The sequence below is a fragment of the Atractosteus spatula genome, chromosome 8, assembly GCF_055471065.1.
Source record: "Atractosteus spatula isolate fAtrSpa1 chromosome 8, fAtrSpa1.hap1, whole genome shotgun sequence".
In the NCBI taxonomy this organism is placed as follows: domain Eukaryota; kingdom Metazoa; phylum Chordata; class Actinopteri; order Semionotiformes; family Lepisosteidae; genus Atractosteus; species Atractosteus spatula.
In genome coordinates, this window is record NC_142713.1 from 39,776,089 (window position 1) to 39,802,729 (window position 26,641).

At 35.7% G+C, this 26,641-nt stretch overlaps 1 protein-coding gene across 1 annotated transcript in view; it reads right to left on the reverse strand.

Moving 5' to 3' along the window:
• Positions 1-4,633: 4,633 nt before the first annotated feature.
• The window catches only part of LOC148829612 (membrane-associated guanylate kinase, WW and PDZ domain-containing protein 2-like), a 388,779-nt gene continuing 366,771 nt past the window's right edge, over positions 4,634-26,641 (reverse strand). The window contains exons 22-23 of the mRNA XM_088923166.1: positions 26,162-26,300; positions 4,634-10,307 (exon numbers count right to left, since the gene is read on the reverse strand). Of these exons, the coding sequence (XP_088779292.1) occupies positions 9,529-10,307; positions 26,162-26,300 (918 nt within the window). The 3' untranslated portion in view covers positions 4,634-9,528. The remainder of the gene's footprint in view (positions 10,308-26,161; positions 26,301-26,641) is intronic.

Genomic DNA, 26,641 nt, shown 5'->3' on the forward strand with positions numbered 1-26,641 from the left:
CCATCAGCTGCTGGCTGACCTTGAAAGAGACATGCGGTGAGTACACAACCTACCTGTAGAGTAGCATTAAGCACAGATGCCAGGAGACAAATACCCTTAAGGGTGCAGGGATGGAGCAAAAACATGGGCTGCGATGCTAAAATAAAAACGGCAGGTTGGCACATGCCAGAGGAAATCACTAGGATGTACTGTAGTATGAAAATAGTATTGAATTACAAATTCGGTGATTATTCCAGGAAACAAGAAACCATCATAATAAAAGAAACCATCAGAATTTAACACTGTCACCTGTCACCTAAATCCTGGGAACATAAGGAAGTGAGCATGTACATTAATATAAATTTAATACAATTTAAATTGTTTTTCTCATTTCACTCATGGCGAAAAAATAGATCATCAATCTGTTTCCTCATTTTCACATTTCATGTTAACAGAATGTTGTGGCCTGGGTGTAACTTTGAATAATTTATGCTACATGTCTATCTTGAGAACCACATATGAACCAGTACTATGACATGACTATGAGACAGCGGTATGCACTCTGGACTCATAACACAAAGGTTATGTACAATAGGTTAACATCTTAGGGGAGGGTCACTCCTTTTGTCATCTTAAAGAAGGCATTTCACTCAGATTTCGTCAGAAAAATAATCAGATGTAAATGTGGTAAAAGGAAAATACATGGTCTAAATTAAAGTTGCTTTAGAGAAACTTAGTACTACTTGGAGGCATCAATAAGATTACTGCGAAATGACCCAATTTATTAATTTGATGTACAGTATTTTTCACACTTCCCCCAGTTCAGTGATCATACTTTAAAGGAACAAGTTATAGGTTTATTCCATGCTGAAAAAAAAGAAGAAAGAGAACACAACTTTTCGGCCGTGGAGCCTTCTTCAGGTGTTGAAGAAGGCTCCACGGCCGAAACGTTGTGTTCTCTTTCTTCTTTTTTTCAGCATGGAATAATCCTATGACTTGTTCCTTTGCAGCCTATGCATGCTGACGCAGCTAACCACCTGAACTAGATCATACTTTATAACTTCATGATGTTGAGAAAATTATGTGCCTTGCTATAACTTATTGTAAATATTTTTAACAAAAACACCTTGGTGTACATGACTACGTGTATGAAAATGCTTATTAATCAATTTGTGATTTATTGATGCATCTACATTAACAGGACAAATATACCCCTATTCAAATGAAGTGAACTTCCCTGTGAGAACTTACCAGATACTCACAGGAGCACAATACTTTCCGAGGCATTGAAATCCATTTTATTATGCTGTTGTGCAGAAGTAACCATTCATTAGTCTGCCACTTGGTTGAATGAAGACCTTGATAAGGAGAAAAAGTAATTTGGGAAATTTAATTTAAAATTCATAAACATGGAGTCCTTCTGCCTTTGAGCAAGAACAGATAAAACGCTTGAGAAATATGGTCCATGTCAGACACACTGGATTTCCAGTCAGCTGCATGTGATTATGTTCAGAAAGATTGAGAATATTGTTTTTTTTCACTAAAATAAAATATGCATTATACAGAGAGAGACTTCCTATATTTTTTATACTTATATATTCTGTTTTAGCTTTACATCACTACAGAAGAATGTGTATGTTTTAGGGACTAGATACTGAGTATGAATTTACAAGGCTTAGCAACACTAGAAAGACAATTTGAAATCAGGCTTAATTTTTTATGAAATTACTTTGTATATTGAACAAGGCATATTGTTTTTAAATCTAAAATCAACCTGTTGCCTGGCTAAACAACTCTCTTTCTGAACATCCTCTTGAATTATTTTAAATTCTTCACTACACCTGAACTCCTTTTTGATATTAATGGAAATTTGTCTTCAGGTGACTGTCATGTTCTTCAAGTGGTAATAATAATCAAATTTGATGTGCAGGAAGACAAAACACTTAGCATATGTTCTTCCTATAATCAAATTGCAGCAAAGTGAAGTACTTCTTACCTTTTACAATTGTAATTATAGACAAGGAGAGATGAGTGTGCCTTAGTTGTCATCTTGTGTACAAAAACATTACAAGAATGTGAAAAAATCAATTGCACAAACTACACTGTATCTCTCACTTAACACACTCACTACTGTACTTAAAAATTGGTGTTTCCCAGCTGTGTGACTTTTTTGGTGATACTTTATCAGTTATCTTACTGGTTTATACTGTACTTACCCTTGTGCTAAAATGAATAATAAAAGAGAGGAGGTCATTCAGCCAATCTAGCTGCTTTGGTAGTTAGTAGCTAATAGAGCTGACAGTTCTCATCGGTGCCCAAAATTGTAAACAGTGTGTAATAATTCTACACAAATTGCAGTAAGACCTACAGTAAATGAGGTATTACTAGTGCATTGTATAATTTTAACTTGATATTCTTCGACTTAAATACTACTCTCTAACTACACATAACAACAGTTTCTTTGCCTTTTTGCTTCCCTGCATTGCATAGAAGACATAAATGATGTGTATACATATTGTACATACTAAGATACCTAAAAATACATTTTTTCAGTATTTGTATTTTGTCTTTGCTGTCTAAATATAATACTCTACACTTGTTTACATTAAATTTTTTACATTTTTTGTCCTTTTACAATTTTATCTAAATCTTTTTCAATTTAATTTGATGACATTCAAGAATCAAACGCTTTGTGAATATTTATTGAGGATTTTAAGTACTATATGTCTTTGCTCAACCTGTTTAGTTAAGGAACAGCCTCCTGGGTGTAGGTTGAGGCAGTTCAGACCCCCCATTCAGAGAGAAGGAGGAGTTAACCAGCTGCAAAGGTGGAGGAGAGTTGTACACATCAGAAGAAGAAGGGACTGAAAGGGAGGAACCCAGGACCAAAGGCATTAAAGGTGCTGGACTTTGTTGGAAACAAGGGATAGAAGTAGAAAAGTGCACAAAGAAAACATATATTAAATTTATAGAGAATGGATTACAGGAGGATGAGAAAAATATGACCCTGCAACTCACAACAGGCAACCCACTAAAGCTCAGCAGGTGTGAGCCTGGCCAATACCTGGATGGGAGACCTCCTGGGAATAACTAAGGTTGTGGCTGGAAGTGGTGTTAGTGGGGCCAACAGGGGGCGCTCACCCTGTGGTCCATGTGGGTCCTAATGCCCCAGTATAGTGACGGGGACACTATACTGTAAAACAGGTGCCGTCCTTTGGATGAGACATGAAATTGAGGTCCTGACTCTCTGTGGTCATTAAAAATCCCAGGGCATTTCTTGAAAAGAGTAGGGGTGTAACCCTGGCATCCTGGCCAAATTTCCCATAGGCTCTTATCAATCATGGCCTCCTAATAATCCCATCTATAAATTGGCTTCATCACTGCCATTGGTGATGGTGGAGGGGAGTACCCATTACCTGTAAAGCGCTTTGAGTGGAGTGTCCAAAAAAGTGCTATATAAGTGTAAGCAATTATTAATTATAAAAACAAGAGGGAGAGGCAGAAAAGGGATTGTAGACAAATAGGAGGAAAAAACAGAGATGGACTATAAAAAGGAAATGTTAAGAGAAACAGGACAAGTTAGAATGGAAGGTCTTGGGGGTGGGAGCAGAGGAAACCCAGAGGTCCTTTTAGTAACTGGTACATACTGTAGCGCACACTGAGTGATGGCATTTTGTTAGGTAGAAGCATGCTGAATGACAGAGCTTGCTATTTTTCTCTTTTGGTTCCGTTTTGTTTTCTTCTGTCTTTCTGGCAAACAGTAGGGGTCTGGTGTCCTGGCCAAATTTCCCTTTCCCTTTACCAATCATGTCTTCCTATTAATCCCCAACTATGAATTAGCTTCATTACTCTGTTCTCCTCACCACTGATGGGTGATAGCTGAGCTGATGTATGGTGAGCATACTGGCACGGTTCAGCTGCCATAACGTCATCCAGGTCACATTGGTGGTGGTGGTGGAGAGGAGTCCCCCTTACCTGTAAAGTGCTTTGAGTGGAGTGTTCAGAAAAGCCCTATAGAAGTGTAAGATATTAATATTATTTTCTCTTTCCTTCTGACGTTTTTATTATTTGGCACATGGTCCCAGTGTTGATGAAAAGTACGCATACAACAAAAAATGAGAAGAGGTGTTTGCATAAGATACATACAGTATAGTGAAACTAGAGATTGTATAATAATTATAATTTAGAACAGCTGGGTAAAGTGGTTTTGCCTGTTTTTACCCCTACTGAACTTCAATTCAGAACTTTCATTTGCTGCTTCCATAGTGCTAATCGTCCTGCTTTGAGATCTGAAAACTTGACTAAGTGAACTAATTAGAATATTAGTTCTGATATAAATTAGGAATAACAGTAGTTACAGCAGAGATGCGTGTGGTACGTATATCACCAATTACTAGGGGTAATAACTGATATCATTCTGCCCTTATCTGTTTTCTATCCAAAATTCTTAACTCAAAAACATTTTTCCCAAACACCTATCTCCTGTACCCCCAGCTACACAGTATGTAGAAACTTTGTTTGCCAGTCTACAGGAGACATTCTGAAACTGCACCATTAATGACTAATGTTTTGTTTATGCATGTCATTGCTGCAGCTTCTACTGTGAAAATGTCTTAAAGAAATGAACAATGGTGTCTAAAAATGGTCTTTTTCACTGAGTCAAGATTTTATTTGACAGCATTTTTGAATATCATACAGTAAACAAGATTTCTGTAAAAGTTAATTTATCCATAGTGGTGCATTTCATAAAAATAGTTGCTCACTTACAGTCTTTGTGACTATTAATACATTTAATCATATTTATAGAGATACAGCTGTACAAGGTAAATACACAGCTAACACTACACAGTAATATTTATCTGAAGGGGGATCATGTAACGTGCCTTCTTTCACAGATTCACTTTTTAAATTACAGCTTGCAGAAAACAGCTTACATAGTAAAAGCTGTGAACTGTGCAATGTAGAGCATAACCCATAATCTCTGCCTCTTTGTACATAGAAAATATGAGAGCAATAGTAAGTTAGGTACGTGCACTACACTACAGAAGCATTGTCCAAAACTGGATGAGTACTTTTGTGGCAAGTTATACAGCATTTATAGGGTTGGGAGAAAGTATAAAGCAGTCCTTAGTGTTTGCTCTGATGTCTCCAGTAAAATATACCGGCAGTCCTTAATAAACTTCTCTGATGTTTGTGCTTTGTTTAATTTTTTATTGTGTGTTCAAATGTACAGGTTATACTGTAGCTGCAGGAACTCATCTATCACTTTTTATTTTAGAAAATCCTGAAGAATAGGTATAGGAAAATTTAGGTTTTACTGGAAGGCAAAATGTTTTGTTCCATTGCTAATTATATGCCCTATTACGGGCATCATTAGAATGTGTAGCAGCCAAGGTATAGAATTGAAGATGAAGAGGTTTTATTAATGCTACACAGGGGTATTCAAGACACAGCACTGCCAAATCAGACTTCGATACATATGTATATATGATAAAGTTTTTGTCAAAAGAGAATTCCTTAATTACATGTATATATGATGTAAAAACTGTTTTATTATTACAGTACACTTATTTATGTGAAAATTGCTTTATAATGCTTACACTAGAAAAGACTGAGTATAGTTGAAATAGTGTACTGTGGTCAGCTAAGATCCCAGGTGCTTTTTTATAGTGTGTTGTGGAGCCACATGAAATCTGGTCTACAAATGTCAAAAACTTCATGCTGATGGGTGATTGCCATAATTCACCAAAGACCACTTTAAAGAGTTCCTCTACATTTAATTAAAAAATATCAGAGTGTAGAGACTGGTTTGTAGCAGAAAATGAAGACAAGATCTCTAGAATGTCAGTCCAATTGTTAAAATTCACACTCAACGCAAGAATGGATTGACAAAAACATGATCACAAACACTACTATTAATACTAAAATAAAGTACAGCAGCTTTGACAAGAACAATTTCAACAGATGTATTCATCAGGGATAATGCTGTAATGATGCAAATAAACATCCGGGTCTTTTGTGTTAATTTCACTTGTTTTTCCAATTGAGTGTTCGACATCCAATTCAAAGACACCTGTGCTGCCTATACACGGTGCATTACTGTCCTGGTAGCAATTCTTATTCCTCTATAAGCTACATTATGAATTAAAGGCTTTGGCTCTGAAGCTATGAAATGGCACAGATAAAGTAATCATCAGCATCTGTTCCTCAGTACTACAGTATAACAGTTAAGGAGTTTGGAAACACCATGTGCACAGAGACTGGGGGCGAGAACAGACACTGTTCCTGTTTCTTCACTATGATCCCTAGATCAATATTATTGCATCCACAAAGAGACACCTTATTTATTTTGTGCGTGACACAGAAAGGAGCTATATTACACTATACCACAAACTGATACCCACATGTAATAGATGCACTACTGCATTCTCATTTTACTAGTAAAGCTGCAAAGCTTTGTGAAGTGTATACTGTATGACCTTCAAAATTAGGTTACAAAACTCAATTTACAGTAGGTGCAGATTTAATTGATTCATTCTGTAGATTTAATGAAAATTGGTTTCTCTCAACATACTTGTGTTGTGTTATTATAACAGGTTTAAAGATCCACCTTTGCCAAAACTACTCAGTTCAAATACTGTTTTTAAATTTACATGAATTATCACTCCTCTTGTAAACCACGGAAGTTGTAGTGCTTTCCTACACATTAAGGAAATGTTTGACCTGATGAAATATTATCCATGTTTAAAATATATTTTAAAGATTAGATGGCTGCTTAGGGGTGCAAAACCAATAATTTTAGTTCAGAGACAGGACTCAAAAGACAAAATCACCAGTATTGTCTGCAACCTATTTGAGCATGTTTTTTTTCCAAATGATTACAATTACAAGAACAAAGTTACTAATCAGAGCATCATTTAATATGAAATTAATATATATATTTTTTAAATGAAAATACCCTATTTTGATGTATCTGGCAACCCACACACACACAAAAAAAACATTTTTTACACTCAAATGAGGACATGTTTGGTTGCCTTGAAATGTAGACATCATCAATGCTGGTAATATCGTTATACGAGAGATAGTTATCTTTCCAGGGATGCAAGAATATTACTGAATCTAGGGATCCCAGCAAAAACTAAGGAACAAGTTCCTTCTTTACCCCAATCTGTATTTAGTGTTTTCAAACTTCCTAACAGCAATGTATTTCTTCTTTCACGTACCTACACCTATCTGTGAGGGTTGTTGCCTTCTCCTGTTACAAACAAAGTGCAAAAAGCACAGAATTAATTAAGGAAGTTAATGGGTCTCATGATAAAAAAAAACACGCCTTCCACTTTTTGAGCTGTGAAATACAGCTTCTTCGTCTCACCCTTCTGTTTGTGCATGCTATGTGATAAGGTTATGGCATACTTACTGTACTGTAGCCCATGTAGACCATTTTTTTTGTAGATGAAATGCTACAAATTATGATAAAGAGTTTATTTTGTTGTAAGAAATTATTCATGTTACACTAGTTCTACATTCTTTCCCTTGCTAATGGAAAGAACTTAGAACTTAGAACCAATTTAATTAGACACGGCATAAAATGACAGTTATAAAGCCCCAAAAAATATTAACTAAAAATTTGATTTGTAGATGAGGGTGATCATAATAATCATATTTAAAGTTTAATTAGGGATTTGATTATTATCTTGGAATAAAGCTATCACACATACAGCTATTCCAGGATTTCAAAAACAGGTTTGTAGTGATTATTCATTTAATTGTTAATTATTGTGTTTTTTTATTTGTCCATTTATCTAATTCTGGGTTGCAGGGGAGCCACAGCCTACCCCAGCGAGCAACGAGCACAAGGCAGGGTACACCGATGCTGGAATGCCAGTCCATCACAGGACACATACAGACAAATATACACACCATCGCTCCAGGGACAATTTTCCTGGAAGCCAATTAACTGACTATACCAGTGCTGTACTGTATGTTGACTGAGGATTGTGGGGGGAAACCGGAGTGCCCGGAAGAAACCCATGCAAACACAGGAAGAACATACAACCTCCATGCAGATACCACCCCAGGAATTTAACTCAGGCCCCTGATGCTGCAAGGCAGCAATTCAAACCACGGTGCTTCCATGCCGCCCAGTACTGTATTTTTAAATGTTGCAAAAATATTAGTTGTATCGAATTTTTTAAATAAAGGTTTATGTTGTAATTGGGTATTTAGTTTCTGTTTATGTTCCATTAATTCACAACTTGTTTGTTAGCTGGAAATTATTTGAATACATTTATTTATTACAGTAGGTTTATCTGATGATCAGCAGGTAAAATAAGACCTGTATTGAGTTAAATGTGTACGCCTTGAGTCAGGCTTTTTTTTCTGCCGAAACGGTGACAGCTTGATCAAGTGTAGTGATTTGGAGTGCGTGTCCCACTCATTAAATGCTTTCTGATTTATTTTTGTTGGGACAGTACATCTCATGAATTTTGGATGTGCATTCCTTTATTACCTTAAAAAGGAAGTTAGAGAACAGTTTTTAGGTACAGTCTTCATTACCATACGGGGCCCTACAGCCCACCTTCATTATAAGGCACTCTGCCACATCTTAGCCACAGGGAAGGACACTGCTTGTCATTCTTTTCCTGGTCATTCAATCAATCTTTCACATTACCCACAATTACAGTTTGCCCATTCTTCACTGTAGTAAAAGGGGTGTGGATCAAACACTAAACAGACTAAGAAGCTTACAGCACAAGTCTACTTGCGTGTCTTGCTGGCTTATTTCATGTTGTTACCAAATGGCTGAAACCAGAAAGCAGGCAAGACACCCAGCAAAGAACGGGAGGTTTAGTACTGTATAATATAGAGTATTAGTATTCTACTTGTAAAGTGTCTCTGAAATACTATTATTAACCAATCTAGATATATATTGAGATGACTATATTTACATTATAATATATTCATGTATATCTATGTTCTATATATTACCATTATTATAATTATTAGAGATTTCCTCCATGTCAGTGCTTTCTCAGTACAATTTTATTTAAGGCAGAGTTCCATTAATGAATATCCTCTTTTGTGCACAGTTTTTTTTTGTTTTCTCTTTTTCTTGATAACACAAAATGGCGCTATGAGGCAAATCCTTCATGGTTTTTTCTTGATGAAACACAATTCCTGTTGTATAAAAACCGTCGTTGCACGTCGTTAACCTTTTTTTTAATTTGTTCACTTCATGATTGGGACCCTCTTAGCTGCCATAGCCCCATGTAGAGAAATGTAGGACTTAAAAGAGTTCCTGAATATAACTGGTTAATTACATAAATTGTAATCCATTTCGATATGCAATCTGATGCCCCCATCATATGTTATGCACATTCTGTTTCTTAAAGTGAATGCTTCCAGTTATTAAGGTGGTGGGTGTAATATCATCTTAAAATAATTTAAAATAGAATATAAATAAAATATATGATAGAAAACATGGAATATTCATCTTGCATCTGGTACAGGTGGCAAAGTGATGATGAGTCTGTGGTTGTTTTTTTGTTATCTGCTCACAGTGGAAGTTCCAGATTTCAGAGCGCTTGGCAGCTTGTCAGACCCCGGGATCTTCCATGGCCCCGGTGAAACGGTGGACTTCCTGGCTGCACCGCTGCCGCTCTGAGTGGTACGGCTGGAGCTGGAGCGGCTGTCGCTGGAGATCCTTGCTGGCTCTCCGTCAAGTTTCTCCTTAGCCGGCTCTGCGGTGCTCCCTGGGTTCTTGCCATTGCTCTGGGCACCTCCGTTCAAGTCTAGCTTGATGCCTCTCGGAGATCTCTCGGCTGGTCTTTTCTCGCTGGCGGTGGCACTCTCTGCCTTCCTCTCCTTGGACCTTCCCCTGGTGGTTTTCGAAGCCTTGGGTTGATCCTGCTGTTCAGCCTGGTCTGTTACATCTTCTGGAGTTCCCTTTCCCCTAATCCCGCTACCTCCTGAGGTGGGCCTGCCACCTTCTTTCGACTTGCCGCCCCCACTTCGTTCAGCAGACCTTTTGCCCGAAACCTGAACAGGCTTCAGCTGGTCTGCTTTCCTGGGACTTTGTGAATGTTCGGCTTTCTCCATGGATCTGCTGGTCTCCTTGCCACCTGCAGAAGGCTCCCTCCTGCGTGCGGTTTCACACTCCCCCTTGGTGTCCCATGCTGGCTCCAGGGGGAGCAGGTGAATGGGATCAGAGGGCAGGGCTGGATGAGATGAAGGCAATGGCATGGTCATGGTGTCAAGGCAAGGGGCTACTTCCGGCAAGGTTGGGGAGGCTGTAGAGGGAGCATCCCAGGGGGTTGGGCTGTCTGCTGAAAAACAAGGAAAAACATTTAGTGGTGCCACTTAGATTTAATTTTCCCCCACTCCTCAAATAGTAGTTCCTATGAGGTGAACATTGGAAAGCTTCCCAAATTAGCAATAAAAAGTCTAAAAGGCAGTAACCTGGGCAACTCTGCCTTGTCATTTGTACTCATTTATTTTTAGCCACATAAAACAAGCACATTGATTGTGCTGAGCAGCAGTGAGTAATTCCCTCAAGAAATCTACGCATTTGAGCACTTTAAGTTGTTTTTCTGAATGAAAACGGCTATGATCGAAATCATTACATAGCTTTTAACATATACAGTTCATTAGAAGGTTCATTTTAGAGCCTCTGTGAAAAACTACACACTTCTTACCTTTTGCACATTGAGACACATTAGCATGCTATTTTTGTCCATAAAATAGAAGGTCAGATTTCCAAAAAAGTTCAATTTTTTAATATGGTACAGTATGAGGCAGTTTTGTTACAATCAGTAATATAATAAATGAAATGAAGGTTTAGTGTCACTACAGTGATTTGTATAGATTTGTATTGACAATCACTATCCTTTGTTTTCTTGGCATTCGTTGAAATTAAAGAAAAGAAAGCAAGATGCTGCATTACTACATCCAACTGGTTGGGAAACTACTACAAAGGCCTACAGTCAGCATGGTTAACATTCCAGAAAGCAGATCCCCTTGTACACAACTGATTTCAGATGCTACCTTGCAGATTGCTGTGGGTTGTAGTTGTACATATTGTAGTTGTACTTTCAGCTTTTGAAATCAGATATTGTATAACTGATCTGTACAAGGCCACATCACCCTTACCCGTATATACTGTAACAGACTTTCAAAGAAGCTTATAACTGTTAGAGAGTGTCTAGGTGTTGTTCAGGAAATTATGTGTCTTTAGATATAAGGAGTGTTGAAAACATTTTACATATTTTCTAAATATTATGATTGGAGTGTTTATTCTTAGTGTTGCAGAGTGCACTATCAAATGTATACTGCAAGTCTTACAGCAGAAGATTGTAAAAACAGAAACCGTACTTAAATGTTACATGTTGCTCAAATATTTTTCTCAGGATTCTTTTACACAATACTGTATATCTAGGTTTCTGCTAGTAGAAGGTTCTTCTTACATCACTTATTTGCACAAGGCTCAATTATATTACATTATAATGGCTTTGGTATAGCCTTCAAGAATGCAGATCTAAATAATTATACTTCCTTCCATTTACCACATAATTCTTTATAACATACTGAACATTTTGGGGAATGAGTTGTGACTGATAGTTATTCATATTTTTTATCAAGATTTGTAGTTACAACGTGTGTATCCCTAAATACATCAGACCTGATTCTTAAAGTAATACTTTTAAAATATACTAGTATTTACTCAAATAAAGAAATTTCTTGAAATCCATTGGATTTTAAGACCTCTTATACAGTATGTCCTTAGCTTATTATATCTGGTGTGTGTTTCCCAGACAGTGTACACATTTGAGCTCAAATTAGATTTTATATTTTATGTTCTACTCTTCACTTCCGAATACTGCCTTCAGCTCCCCATTGACTAGTTGATCAGAAAAATAAAATCATAGAGTTAGCAATTAATACAAAGAACATCTTTATCAAAGTCTTATCAAAGGATTATTATGCAACCAGCTATGGTATGAAGAATTCAATAAAATTATGACTGCAAGAAATATCTGATTAAGAAACAACATTAATGAGAATAAAATCATCACAATTCCAATATTTTCAAAAACTAAAAAAGTGAGCACTTGCTATGATTAATAAATCATCTAATACGGTATCATATTTCTCTTCAGTTAAAAATGTAATGATTATTCAAAATTACCCCGGTGATTTATTAGGTTTTGTGGAGCTGTTCAACAATAAAATATGTAATATTAAATGCAGAACATATAATAGGAGAGTTTGCAGATTTTGCTACTAGTAAACATCCCCTAATATCTGCTGTCAAACAGAGACAACTGACAGTTCCACGACCAATCCATTGAGCAATACATTCTGGTATGTTTGCTAGACAAGGGCGATATACAGTAACAAAGAAATGCATAAACTGATGTGAAATAAGACTAGAAAAGAAATAATGTAAGGTGAAAAATAGTCTTCTTTCAGTAAGAAACCTAGTAATTTTATTAATTAAGTACCCTGGGCAAAACTGACACTGAACTCTTTTCAGGTGGGGTGTTATAGTTATTTAATATAAGATCCTTCAGTCTATAAAAAAAAAAACATGCATGTTGATGTTGAACACAAACAGCCCCTTACCAGCACCTTAATGCAGCCAGACAGACTGCAAGTCACAGTTTAGTTGCTGGCCTGTCACACTTAAAAGGTATTGAGTCTAAGAGCTGGAGTAAAAAAACACAATTACTGAAATGGCTAAGAACAGAATAAAATGAAAAACTGGGGATCATCAATAAAGTTAGTTGAAAACAGTTTTTAAGGACAGAAGATAAAAATGGTTAATGGTTTTATTGGTTTAAATAAAGACACAAAAGTATTTTAGTAAGGAAAAAATAAAGCCCAGAGTGCATGAAGTAACCATATTTTAAAGTGTAAAGTAAAAACTGTTATGCCAATAATAACATTTTATATAACAGACACTTAAACGTAAGAATCTAAAGCAAGATCAGATCAACACCAATGTTTGTTAAGAAATTCAAAAGTCAATAAACCCCCAATAGCAAGACATTACAGCAATTTATTAAGGTTTGAAGAACTCTGCCATATTAATAGCATTAAACCAGGTCTGTAAATAAAGTGTTCAGAACACACTGGCTCATAAATATTCATTTGGGCTAGAAGAGTGTAGGCTAGCCTCCTGCTGTCCAGATTTCTGGTCTGAACCTGAGATTTCTGGTCTAAACCTGATCTCTGTGTTTAGCGGAACAGAACCAGGCACACATTGGCCAAGACACCGGGGCTAAGTGAACTGTGTCAGCCTCAAATGGGCACACAGCAGTGACACCTGTAGCTTACATTGCATTGCGTGGGTGTCTCTCCTCCAGTTCCTTAGCTTCCCAGGGATCATTGGTAAACAGCAAAATAAGAAGCAGAGGGTATTTCCATCACCACTGCTCTGTAAGTATGACGGTTACATAGTGAAAGGGCAAGTTGACTATAAAACAGCAAATCCATCAAAACAAAAACCAATTGGCTAAACCAATAATTATTAGTAGTACATATTAATAATAATGGAGTCACAAGAATACATTTCTTTACTTAAAGTACAAAATTGCTTAATAAAAAGCAGGACTACAATTTAATGAAAATGCTGGACTACAGATTCATTACTGTACCTGTGTTAAATTTCCTTATTTCAATGCAGAAAACAATGGTTTCTGAACCACGATGTTCCTTTTAGAGGTTAATTACATTGCACAACATAAACGCACCATGAAACAGCCTCCTTTCTAAGCCACTGGAGCAGAGAACATTATGTACAGTATGTGCTTTCATTTTTTACTTTGCACTTGTTAATATATACTAATTTATAAACTGTGAAATTATATACCATTAAAACATTAAAAGGGTATGGGAAGCACTTTCAGTTTTGAGGAAATCCATTCTAAGTGCTATTTTGTAAAGTGTTACAATATAAACACTAACATACTGTATATAAAGGAAAGGAGCAAATACAATTTCCTTAGGTTTACAACTTTTCCTCTTTACATTACATAGAATGAGAAGAGTAAAATAATAATGAAGGAAAAAAAACATAATTATTAAATTATATGTTTAACAATTATTATATAACAATTAAAAACCAAATATCGCATACACTTAAAATATATACAATAAATAAAAATTGTAGCTAATTAACTTTTAACACATTTATAAATATTGTAAATGTCATTACCCTACACTGCAGAAAATATAATACACAGCAAATTATAATAAAATCACTGAGATGCTTTTCTGACACAAGGGGTTACTCAAAATTTTCAGTTAGAAAGCACAAGATAATATGCAGAGGATTACACACATGCGCAAAGGCAAAGTGAATGTGAAGTAGAAAATGGAGCCGTTGTGTGGAGCCTACACATCGGCAGAAGAAAATTACTACACTACATGTACTTGCTCCATAAATACACAATGTAATGTAAATTTCAGTAATTTTACATTTTTAATTTGAGACCCATGGGAGGTTTTTATGTGGAATTTCAAGTCAAGTCTTACAGTACATAACCTAGGGAGACCGTATATTTCCTTGAGCAAAAAAACAAATCATGAATTCTCATGAATTGAAATTTCCATCTTTGCAAATGTTAGGTGACTATGCATAAAAATAATAATAAAAATGTTACTACAGCTACAAATAATAAAAACAACTTTTTTTAAATTGAATCTATCTTTATGACATACACTATTAGCTCCAGTGTCCTATAGAGATCAACTAAGAAATCAGACTTAAGTACAGTATATTCTTCTAGAAGGTACAGCAAAACAAAAGACCTCAAAGAAATTGGACATTAAGTACTGTGACTTATTATGAATATGAATTTGCAACCTTTGGCAATTTTTTTTTTGCTAATGCCTTGTCACTTTTACAGGCAAATAATCAATGCATTTCTGTTTCAATTAGATAACACTCACTTCTAACTTCCTATGATACAAATAGTGAAATTTGCCAGGAAAAATCATGTACTGTCTAAAGAAGGGGGAGAAAGAAGTTGAATAATTTCTTCTTGGCCCTCCTGTAGGTAGAATAAACAGCATGGTTTGCAATGCTTTCACAGGACTTGTTTTGCCAGCAAAGGCATTCTTCTGAGAAACAATAAACTGCTTTCAGAACATGAGATAAGTGAAATGGTTTTACTGTCAGTTCCATATGGTAAGAGAAATCAACAAGGTATCTTTCCCATGTATATTGGGATACTGAGAATTATATTACAGTATATCCAACAATTAAAATACAATTATATTAATGATAGTTTTAAGATTGAGCTTGATTTGTACAAACCATTCTAGCAATCACCATGGAAACTGAAGTAATTCTGAAACAATGGGATGCTGTGCAACAAGGAAACTGGCCAGGAAAATATTATAGTGGTTGTTGAGATGATCCTTTACTTCCACTGTTAATGTACACAATATAATTGCAAGTTCATCATATATTTTTTTTAATTTGTGCTTCACATTTTTCACATCTAACATCCAATAAGAACACAGACATTAAGGAAGAAAAAGATTAATTTTATAATGTTCTCATGTGCTGCCAATCCTGTAGCCATATGTGCTGTGAAGTGAAAATAAGTGATTAAAAAACAATTTCACTGACTGAGCAAATACAGACGTGAAAAAACTGTCATATGAACCTATGAAAACACAGCAGTGGTTCTAGCAACTTGATTGCCAATCAACATTTTTTGACAGCTTGAGTTGTCAATTAGCAACATACAGTACATTCGATGTTTATTCTCAATCTAGGTAGCCAAAAAACACCATAACAGAAATACTAGTGAGTTTTCACAGTTTTCAGCTATTTTCATTATTGCTGCAGATTTCTTGAATTTCTTTGTTTATGACTGTCACTTTACAAGAACAGTGGAAACGTTTCCTGTATTTCTGGATAGAACAGGAAGACAATGAGAATTTATCATTTCCTTTGAGAGTACATGGTAGCATTATCTGTCTTGTTTACATAAGACAATGATCCAAAAAAGTTAATCTAATAAATTATATTATCCACCAAAAAATTCATTTCTCATTTTAAAGTACAGTTATAACACAACACAAGCAAAACTTTGTCTGAACAGATTAAACTTCCAACCTAATGTCTCAGTGGTCAAAACATTGGAGAAAAACAGAAATGCATGGGATATTTGCATGGGGATCTGTGGACATCCTACAAGAGCAATCATTGAAGTTCAGTCAGAAGAAATATTTGAGTGATTAACATGTCTGGTGAGCTTTTATCTTCTGGACAGTTTAGTTTATTGAACATATACATAGTTTTATGTATACAGATAATAAAATGGTTGAAAATAATATTGACTAAGTAGTTATGAAAGCATTCCAGGGATGTAATTTAAATAATGCAGAAATGATATATTTAAGAGATCTATAATTTGATGATTCAATTGTGATCAAACAAACAAATAAATGAGATAGTACTGTGGTTATTAATAGGGATATGTTGAATCATTTATCTGATACATACAGTTGTATGCAAAAGCTTGGACACCCCTGTTCAAATTGCACGTTTCACAGAATCTCTAAGTGAAAAGAAGTTAACACAAACTTAAACATGCCATATTTCTGCACATATACTACTTCTATGTATATTTTAATGTACAATTACTACTTATTTGCTGAATTTAAAAGTTTGGAAAAAAAAAGTGAATGGAGCATGTGCAAACGTACTGTATGGGCACCCTGTGAGTCAGTACTTGGTAATAGCTTCTTGTTTCTGTTTTGCTTTAGGATTTTTTTCCCCATTCTTCCTTGTAGAACTCTTCTAGCTCAGAAATATTGTTAGGTTTTCTTGCATGCACTGCAGGTTTGAGATATCTCCATGGATTATCAATAAAAATCAAGTCTGGGGACTGTAAAGGCCATTCCAAAACCTTAATCTTTCATTCCTGTAAGTACTTCATTGTTGATTTTGAGGTATGTTTTGGATCATTGTCTTGCTGAAATATTCAACCTCTTTACAGCTTCAATTTCTTCATTGACTCTGGGACATTAGCGTCTAGGATTTGTTAATATTTAGTTAAATCCATTATTCCTTCTACCTGCACAATATTTTCTGTGCCAATGGCTGCCACACAACTCCAAAGCATGATATATCCACCCCTACACTTAACTCTTGGCAAGGCGTTCTTTTCCTCAAATGCTTCAGGTGTTTTTCTCCAGATGTATGTTTTGTAGTTTTGGCCAAAAGGTTTAATTTTTGTTTCATCAGTTCAAAACACCTTGTTTCTAGCTTATCTAAGTAATGTTTTGCATGCTTCAGAAGCTTGCCTTTTATGATAAGGTCATAGGAAAGGTTTCCTTCTGACAAGTCTTCCATGCACATCATGTTTTGTGTAAGCAATGCTGTACTGTGGTCTTTCTCACTGAAGCAGTTCTATCAGAGACTTTTTCCACTTCTTGTCTTGACTTCAACAGTTCATCTTAACTTCCATTTCTTAGTAATGTTTCTGACAGTGAAAATTCCAAGCTGGAATCATTTAGATATCTTTTTATACCCTTCCCATGTTTTATAAGAGTCGATTATCTTTATTTTCAAGTCCTCAGGCTGCTGTTTAGAGGACCCCATGATTGTTGAGAGTAAGCACAAAATGTCAAGAGTATTGAACTCTGGAATTGTCTTCACCAGCTTAATTTAAGGCCTAACGAGTCGTTCGAGTTTTGAGCCTTTAAAAAGATATATTAATAAAAACAACTGCACATGCCACACTCACTGTTTTCTTTTTTTTAATCTATTAAATTCAGCAAAAAAATATTTATTATGTTAGATTGTTCATCGATTATCATTGCCAGGCTAATTTACAATCCTCAGCTAAATGCATTTAAATTGAGATTCATTATCTTGACATTTTGATGAGTAGATTAACTAAACAGTTTGTTTGTCATTGATCTGTAAAAAAATAAATTTTTGTCAATAATGAATAATAATGACAGTTTCTATGCAGTTTCTCAGTTTCACATATTTAAATACATTTGCACAGATAATAATATATTTTATAGCTTAGTCTTATATAAAAAAACAACTTAGGAGAAGGGGTTATAAAATAATTGAACTGACAATGCTTTTGACAAGATTAAGTCAATGGAAAGAGCATTAATATCTTTTATAGTTAAAGATTATAATTATTTACTACATTTTTATCACTGTAATTAAATTAGATATATAAAAATAATTAGATCATTGTTTCTTCTGATTCTTCATAGAGTTTTTGGTCATCCTCCACATTTTGTTTTTAAATGTGCAAATACTGTAAATTAATAGATTATTTATTTAAAGTACAAATTAACAGACATTCAAAAGGATGTTTCTTTGATCAGATGGAGGATTGGGCACCTATTCATAATGTATATTTTAGAAAAAATAATTTACACATCTAACAATGGTTTCAGCTAATCAGTTCAGATATATTATCACCTGTTCTTCTAATAATATTGCATTCCTTGTGCTCTTTTGGTGTGTGTTATGTAACAAGAAATGAACAGAAAGTTAGAAATAGAATTTTCAAACACAGTAGTCCCAGAAACAGGAAATATTTCAAGAAATCAGGATGTTGTGTATGTTTTGTATAGTTCCTGCATGGAATTATGGAATTATGTAGAACCCTTAAGTGATAGTTAATCAGTTTTTAGTTTTTAGCATGAGGGGTGTGGTGCTGTAACAGGATCGCACCAAGGCAGCTGCAAGCTAAAAAAGCAGATCTACTCAAACAAAACAAAACCCTAATTCTTATTTTGAGCTCTACCTATACGACTGTTATATTAAAATGTCTCCTCAGACAACAGATGTGGAACCCTGGAAGCCTCCAGAAAGTTTTTCTAGTTTCATGGTCATTTTGAAACAACATCAGCAAACCACAGAATTTACTGCAGCAGTGAAAACAAGTCAGATTAAATACAGTACAGGGAAGTACATGCTCTTCAAAATCAAACAAGAACATGTAACAGAATGATATTTTCTGCTTCATGTGTCAAATTAAGCGACACAGTAATTACTCTTTCAGCCATAAAGATGCCAGCACAGAATTCACATTGTATGGTTTGATTCAGTTTCTAAACATGCTATGAACTGCTCAAAAAGTACTAAAAAAAACACAATACCTATTGCAATAGACATTTTTTCCAAGGTTTCTGTTTAGGTACTGCCATGTATTTTTCAAAATAATAGGATCAAGCACAAAACATATTATATGTGCTGAATAATGTTTTGTACATGGTGATTTTCCCAAGTTGTCTTGACACTTTGTGGCTGTTCTCGGATTGTTTTGTTTGTAAGTATTGGCTCCAGATGGTCCTTAAGGTATTCTAGTGAACTCTAAACCACCTCGATCTGTCTTCTTGGATAACTACTGACTCCAGCTGCTCTGTAGCTCTAATGCATATCCAACTCAGTATCACAAAAGCTGTTTCTTCAGAAAATAACACCTCTTGAAAATTGTATGAAGACTGCTATATTTGCATTGATTACTAGCTTGCCATGTGAGACACATGCTTGTCCTGGAAGCTTGCAAAAATTGTTGTTTTTGGACGATAAGTTAATCTTCAAATAATACAGTATGTTAAATGAAAGTTCCTAACTTTTAAATGGAAACTGAATAACTAAAGCATAACTCTTGATGCACTTCAGCTTATAAACATTAGTTGTTGTTAACGTTTTATAAATATTACTCTGTGGATAATAATAAATAATAGATAAATATTACTGCTGTTCTGTTGAAGACAAACTTCATAATCAGACTTCTGTTTCATCTTCATCTGCTCCTTCCCCCCCTTCATCTCCTATTACTGCAAACACTGACATTAAATACTGGACTTTACTGTACCTAGGTTGCAAAAGACTCACTTCAATCATGCCTTTCTTTAAAAAAAATGAATGCAACAATTATTTGCTCTTTCCATCACTGTGAGGTCCATAAAAAGCAAGTTATAACATCCAGAATAGTGCTGCCTCCCTCCATGACATTATCCACTGCGCAGAAAGACGCCAGTTATTAAAAGGACACCTGGGTTCCCCCTTCTGCCTCCCCCAGATCCTTCCATTCTACCTTGTCCCACGGTTTCTATTTCTCTTAACATCCCCTTTTCACAGTCTGTCTTTGTTTTCCCTGCTATATCTCTTCAAACCGTGCTCATTCTACTGTTCCTGCTCCCTCTTGTTTTTCTTACCTACTCTGCATTAATCCACTTTCTCCTGCACTCTCTTTCACTTCTATCCCAGGCATCCAACATGACCCAACTGCAACATTTCTTATGTGCCTTCGGCTTCAGGTCTGTCCAGCATCCTATCTCTGGCTCAATCAACAGGCATCCTACAGCATTCAATGTCTCCCTTTCTTCCTGCAGTCCCCAGTGTATTTAGGAGCTCTAAGGTATTGGACGACACCATCTGTTTGCTTTGCAATCCCATGCTTCATTGACAGTAGTGTGAAGATACTTACTGATAATTTTTATTCATGAAAAATCTGTAATGGATTTGTGAAAACCCTATTTGATATTTTGGTTCAGGCATATCTATATACAGTATGTACTGTATTGTGGACCTTCAGAATAGTGGTGTTTACATAAGCATAGAAAGCATTGAGTAAGCTTTTTAGTCAATTATTTATTATACTGCAAATCCCTTCCTCTCCTAACATACAATATTTGAATACAGCTTCATTTCACCTCCCAGTTGCCAGTTTTTACTTGAATTCAGAGTGTGCTCCATTCCACCATGATTCAGAAAGTATAAAAGATGAATAAGTACAGAGTATCAGTACACTAAAGCTCTTTGCTGTCTCAGCCCTGGCCCCCTGTTCCCCTGAGATGCATATTGAGCTCCTCAGGCTGTCTTAAAAGTCATGATGAAAAATGGTTATAAGGCTATTGATCTTGCTTCCTCAGGCTTTGCTTCCCTCAGTGTGGGGAATGAAGTCCTTTGGAGAGAAGGAAAAACAATATAGCCTGATAGATTCTCGAGGGACTAAAACAGGCGACTGTGGTATGTTCTAAGTGGGGGGAAGGGTCTGAGATTAACTATGCCATAACAGAAATGATATTAATATAGCCAGAATTCACATTACAGTAAAAAAAAACAAAGGAAAACCAAATGCAAAGCAGCCTGACATCTTAAAAGTCTATCATTTATCTGTTAATTATTATGGTACTTTCATGCAACAAGTTCTTGAATTGCACTGTAGTCCCCCAAAGCACATCCCATAACCCATCCTTCATTTTCCACAATGCCATGAACTCAGGATGGCTCCAAACTCATTATTGTCTCTGCTTAATTCTATTTTCCTGAATATGATGTGAATGGTTTTATAAAACAACAACAAAAATATCCATTCAAATCACTAATTATTGGTTAGTTGTGATAAATGTTTTTTTTTTAATTTGATGTACAGTATACCATATATGCTGAGAGGCATTAAAACAGAATAAATTACTATGTTAACTCCTCTTTGTATAAAGTATTGCAATGACAGGAAGTCCAGAGTCAATTTCTCCAATGAAAATGATGACCGTCAGCATTTATATACTACCTGCAATGCTCTGTAAATTATTATTGACTTACTAACTGTGATATTAACTTCAGACTCTTACTGAAAAAGCATTACACAGGAGTTACATTAATAACTGATTGACCGGCATAATGACAAAAAACATTAATTACAGTAAAAAATAATTGTCTGGTCTCATCCAAGAAAAAATGCATGGTTCATACATCACATAAATCAGATAGTTAAGAATAGATTTTGTTTCTCCCAGAATCTTTTAGTCTTATCAAGCACTTATACAAAAGTAAATTCATAACAAAAAAAAAGATGACTAGATATAAATTGGCATTTGAAAAATATTATCTTTTGCTAAATCTACTGGGCATGTTTTGCTATCCCATTTGTTTAAAGAATGTTTACTTCTTAAAATGCCAAGTGCTTCAGTTTCACAATGAAAAGCCCATAACATTTTGAGAAATGGCATGTAATAACCATTCTCCATTTTGTATAGAAGTCTTGAACAAAGGAAGGGAAGGCTGAATGCACCTAGAAAATGATAATAATAATAATTGCTTACACTTATATAGCGCTTTTCTGGACACTCCACTCAAAGTGCTTTACAGGTAATGGGGACTCCCCTCCACCACTGCCAATGTGCAGCATCCACCTGGATGATGCGACGGCAGCCATAGTGCGCCAGAACACTCACCACACATTAGCTCTCAGTGGGGAGGAGAGCAGAGTGATGAAGCCAGTTCATAGAGGGGGATTATTAGGAGGCCATGATTGGTAACAGCCAATGGGAAATTTGGCCAGGACACTGGGGTTACACCCCTACTCTTTTCGAGAAACGAAAAGGGATTTTTAATGACCATAGAGAGTCAGGACCTCAGTTTTACATCTCATCCGAAGGACAGCACCTGTTTTACAGTATAGTGTCCCCATCACTATACTGGGACATTAGGACCCACATGGACCGCAGGGTGAGCACCCCCTGCTGGCCCCACTAACACCTCTTCCAGCAGCAACCTCAGTTTTTCCCAGGAGGTCTCCCATCCAGGTACTGACCAGGCTCACACCTGCTTAGCTTCAGTAGGTTGCCAGTTGTGAGTTACAGGGTGATATGGCTGCTGGCTGCTGCTGATGTCAGCAAATCATATTTATTAATCTACATACATGCACTGTACCTCCAACTCTGCACTTCCTGTTTTTAATAATGAAACATCTTTTGTTATCCAAGAAAAGATTAGTTCTACAATGCAAACTCCGTCGTAATATGTTACACTTATATAATGAAATCTCTGCAGTCTGAGAACTAGTCAGCCCAATCCTGTAGGTAATTTAGAAATAGTCCACAGAACCTTGGTACATTCAGGTAGATTTCAAGATAATAAAGAACCACATGACAGCATCTTACACTTTGATAAGATGGAAAACCTCAGCCACAGTTCAAAAAGAAAACAAACAAAAGATTGTGGAAAAGGTTTTTTTTTTCTAAATCTGCTTGCATTTTTTACATTCTGTCATCTAACCCAAATTCAGAGCCAGTGTTTTCTGAACAATGCTACGAAGGGTGCCACAAGAAAGAAAATTTGTTAGCTAAGTCACAATCCAAACAGTTAAAGAGACTTTTCAGTAAATAAGAAAGGAAGAGAATTAGAATGGTAATATGCATGCAGTTTTTACAAACCGTGTCTTTAGAGTGGCCCAATAGGAAGAAATATGGGGAGCCATGCTTGTCACTTTTCATGCACATGGAGAGGCTGGAAGGAACCATTCCTAAAGGAAGGGGAGGAACAGCCTAGGACCAATCATTAGAATTAACAGAACCAGTGACATTAAGACAGAATGTGTTTTATACTGCTGTTAATCTATAGTTATTCTTGCCAGCATCAAATGTTAATAAGAAACATGTTCTGAAAACATAGTAAGAAAACCTTCAGTATTAATGTGAAAAAACATGCCAGAGTGTTTAGTATTAGACAGATTGTTTTACTCACGATTACTAAAAGATTCTCTAATTAAGTAAACAAGGTGTTCTGAGGTGCTTGGCATGCAGCAATGATTAATGAGCTGAGATGATGGCAAAAGGACAAAGCCATTATTCCCTTGTTGGCCTCTCATCTGACAGATGCCTAACTCCTGTTTTTCTGTCAGTGTGACATTAAAAGCCTTAATTTCCCCGTATTTTTACTAATATCAGGTAATGCGTGTTGAATTAAACAGAACTTGTTTGAAAGCAGCAAAGCCATGGATTACCAGCTCGTTTTCTTATTCATCTTAGAATGCTTGTAATGCAAAGGCTTGTTTAATTCTTTCGTTTTCTCTGTCATCGTCTTCTGCTAGTTTGACAGTACTTCTACTGGATTAGCAAACTATATAGTTAAATGTAACATCATTGTTACATTAATAACCAAATTGTCGACTTGTCACACTTGTTGCACTTGAATTATTTTGTCTGCTGGTGTAAACCATTTTTAAACAATGAATCTAATAGTGCAATACCATGTACACAGAATAGCTGTATTTGTTTCAAATTTGATTTTTCTATATTATAATTGATGACTATGATTTTTTGTGACATTATATTAACATGTTATATAGATTTAAGACATTGACAGTTTTGCTGCAAACATACAATTTCTACACACTGACATACAAATTTCATGTGATATTTATTATATAATAATACATTATACGTAATTAATTATATGTATTTTGTACTGCATTGTGTAGCCATATATGTTGTAATACCTGTTGCTGAGAAAAATACCTCACATTCATTGCAATAGTAAAATTAATTTGTATTATTTCTGTAGTTTGGCAGAACTTTAAAGCTGAATTTACTCTGTGCAAATACTGACTTTATCTGCTAAAAAAGGATAGTAACCAATTTAGCAAAAGCCCTTATAAGGACGTTGATATGGACATACTGTATGCTTTCATATGATATGGGATGGCTATGCTTTAATGTCACTTATTTTTCTCTCATACTGTATATTTTTGTTTTAGAGTTTCTCATCATAAAATTGTATGGTACAAAAGACACATATTCATGAGGAAAAGGTACAACATAGGGTGTTTTCACAGATAACTTTATATAAATAATACTGTTTATACTGTAATTTGGGACTCTATACACTCACTTTGCAAATCAAATTAAATTGAAAATGTCTTAGTATATATTTTTTGCCTTCAAAGATATAAGGTTCCACCAGTAACAGGTGATTGTTATTATAGTGCTTCCATGGAAATGCTTTAAATTATGAATGAATTTCAGACATTTCAGTGTGTTCAGATATGTTCTGCAGCACACAATTTATTTTCAATCCCTTCAACCTGAAATTGTGTCTGTACCTGAAATATATTATCAGGATACACATACTGATTTACATGTCCTTTCACTTTTCTGTGTCTGGTATTGCACTGAAATAAAATACTTCATCCTACAGTAACGATGCTGGATAGGAGCTCAGTATGACTGTGATGACTGTACCGCATTAAACTATAAATCAATAAGATATCAATGATTACAAAAAAATGAATTTCCCACTCAGTTTAGTATTAAATCAATGCACCTGTAGAGGGTATATTCTGATTTTTGTGAGGAATAAATGGTGGCTGATGTTTGATTCTGTCAACTTCATTTGTGTACTATACTCAAGTTAATGTCAATTTAGAAACATCCTTGACATGAGTATAGTATCCTAATATGAGTACAGTAGAAATGAGCAATGGTGTTCTACAATGGTCTTCTGCACACTGACGTAAGCTTACTTGCCATTACATATTCTGCATCATTTAAAAAAATAATTTAAATGCAAGCCATACAACAGTCTTAAATGCAGGATCTTCCCTGCTGACTAAATGTCCTCAGGAACTCTCTTGAAACTGATAATTAATGTATTGTCATACAAGAACTACACATGAACAGGAGACTAGTGTGGCAGTTTCTGAAAATAAGGAAAAGGCCGTTGTAAAAGCAATCTTTTCTGAAGACATTTTTACTTTTTGGGGTTTACGTAGCAAAATGCTTTAGTAGGTTCTACTAAAGCCTAAAGCTCACCTCTTTTAATTCATTATTTCTTCTCTATTTATAAGGTAAGTCATCACAGCAATGCATACTGAATGTTATAACTAATTTGTGTATCCTGTACAGACATTCAAGGATAAATGGACCCATGCTGTCTCTGGAATACTGTATTTGAGAATGCTGAAACCCTGAATGTTTTCCGCAGAGCAGTTAGGGACACTACGGTCTACTTTTATGAAGACTGCTGGAATACAAAATGATAACATTACAAAACCTTGTCAGCATGCCTCCAATTTGTTTGGAAAGCCTTAAGGACAACTAATTGAGTCACAAATAAAGAACTTACATATGTGGCAGTCGTCATATGTGGGGGCTAAAAATGAAAAGCTCCCTGATGCGGCCTTTGCTGTTGAATATGAAAATGATGCTGCAACTCCAAGCAATCTCAGACACACCAAGAGTGTTATTCAAGTGCTCTTCAAAGATCAGGAAGAGATCAGACAGTGATGTAAGTATGTTGACAGAAGTGTGGTTAATAACGACAGAGCTAATAGGTTCCCTGGCTCTGTGTCTTCACTGCTAGAACATTAGGAAGCAGCAGGAGATTGTGAAAACCCACCATACTCGGGGACCTGGCCCGTCCCCCTCTTGAGAAGCAGCCGTACCCTCCTGCCACCGGACTTAATGAGCTCAATGGCTCGGGCGTGGGTCATGTCTCTTGTGCTCTCTCCGTTGATTTCTATGATTTGATCTCCAACCTACAATGAAGAAAGTTACATGTATACTCTAAAACAGTGAGGAAAAACTCCAAAAGGTCTACTATCACATTCAATTGCTCTGAAACTGCATCTTAAGACAACGAGACAATTAAGGGAATGAGAGAAAAAAAATCAATGAACCAAGTAATTCACTCAGTTTAGGATTTGAAGACTTCATAGCGGAACCAGAAGACCCTGCAGCCCTCAAGGGAAGTTCTAAACCACATACAACATTCACTCCAGTTAGCTCCATCATTTGCTAGTAACAAACTGATCTAATGATCTATTCTAGCTTTTCCCTTAAAGAAGCCAGACTTTCAGTTTGTTCCAGACTCCCACAA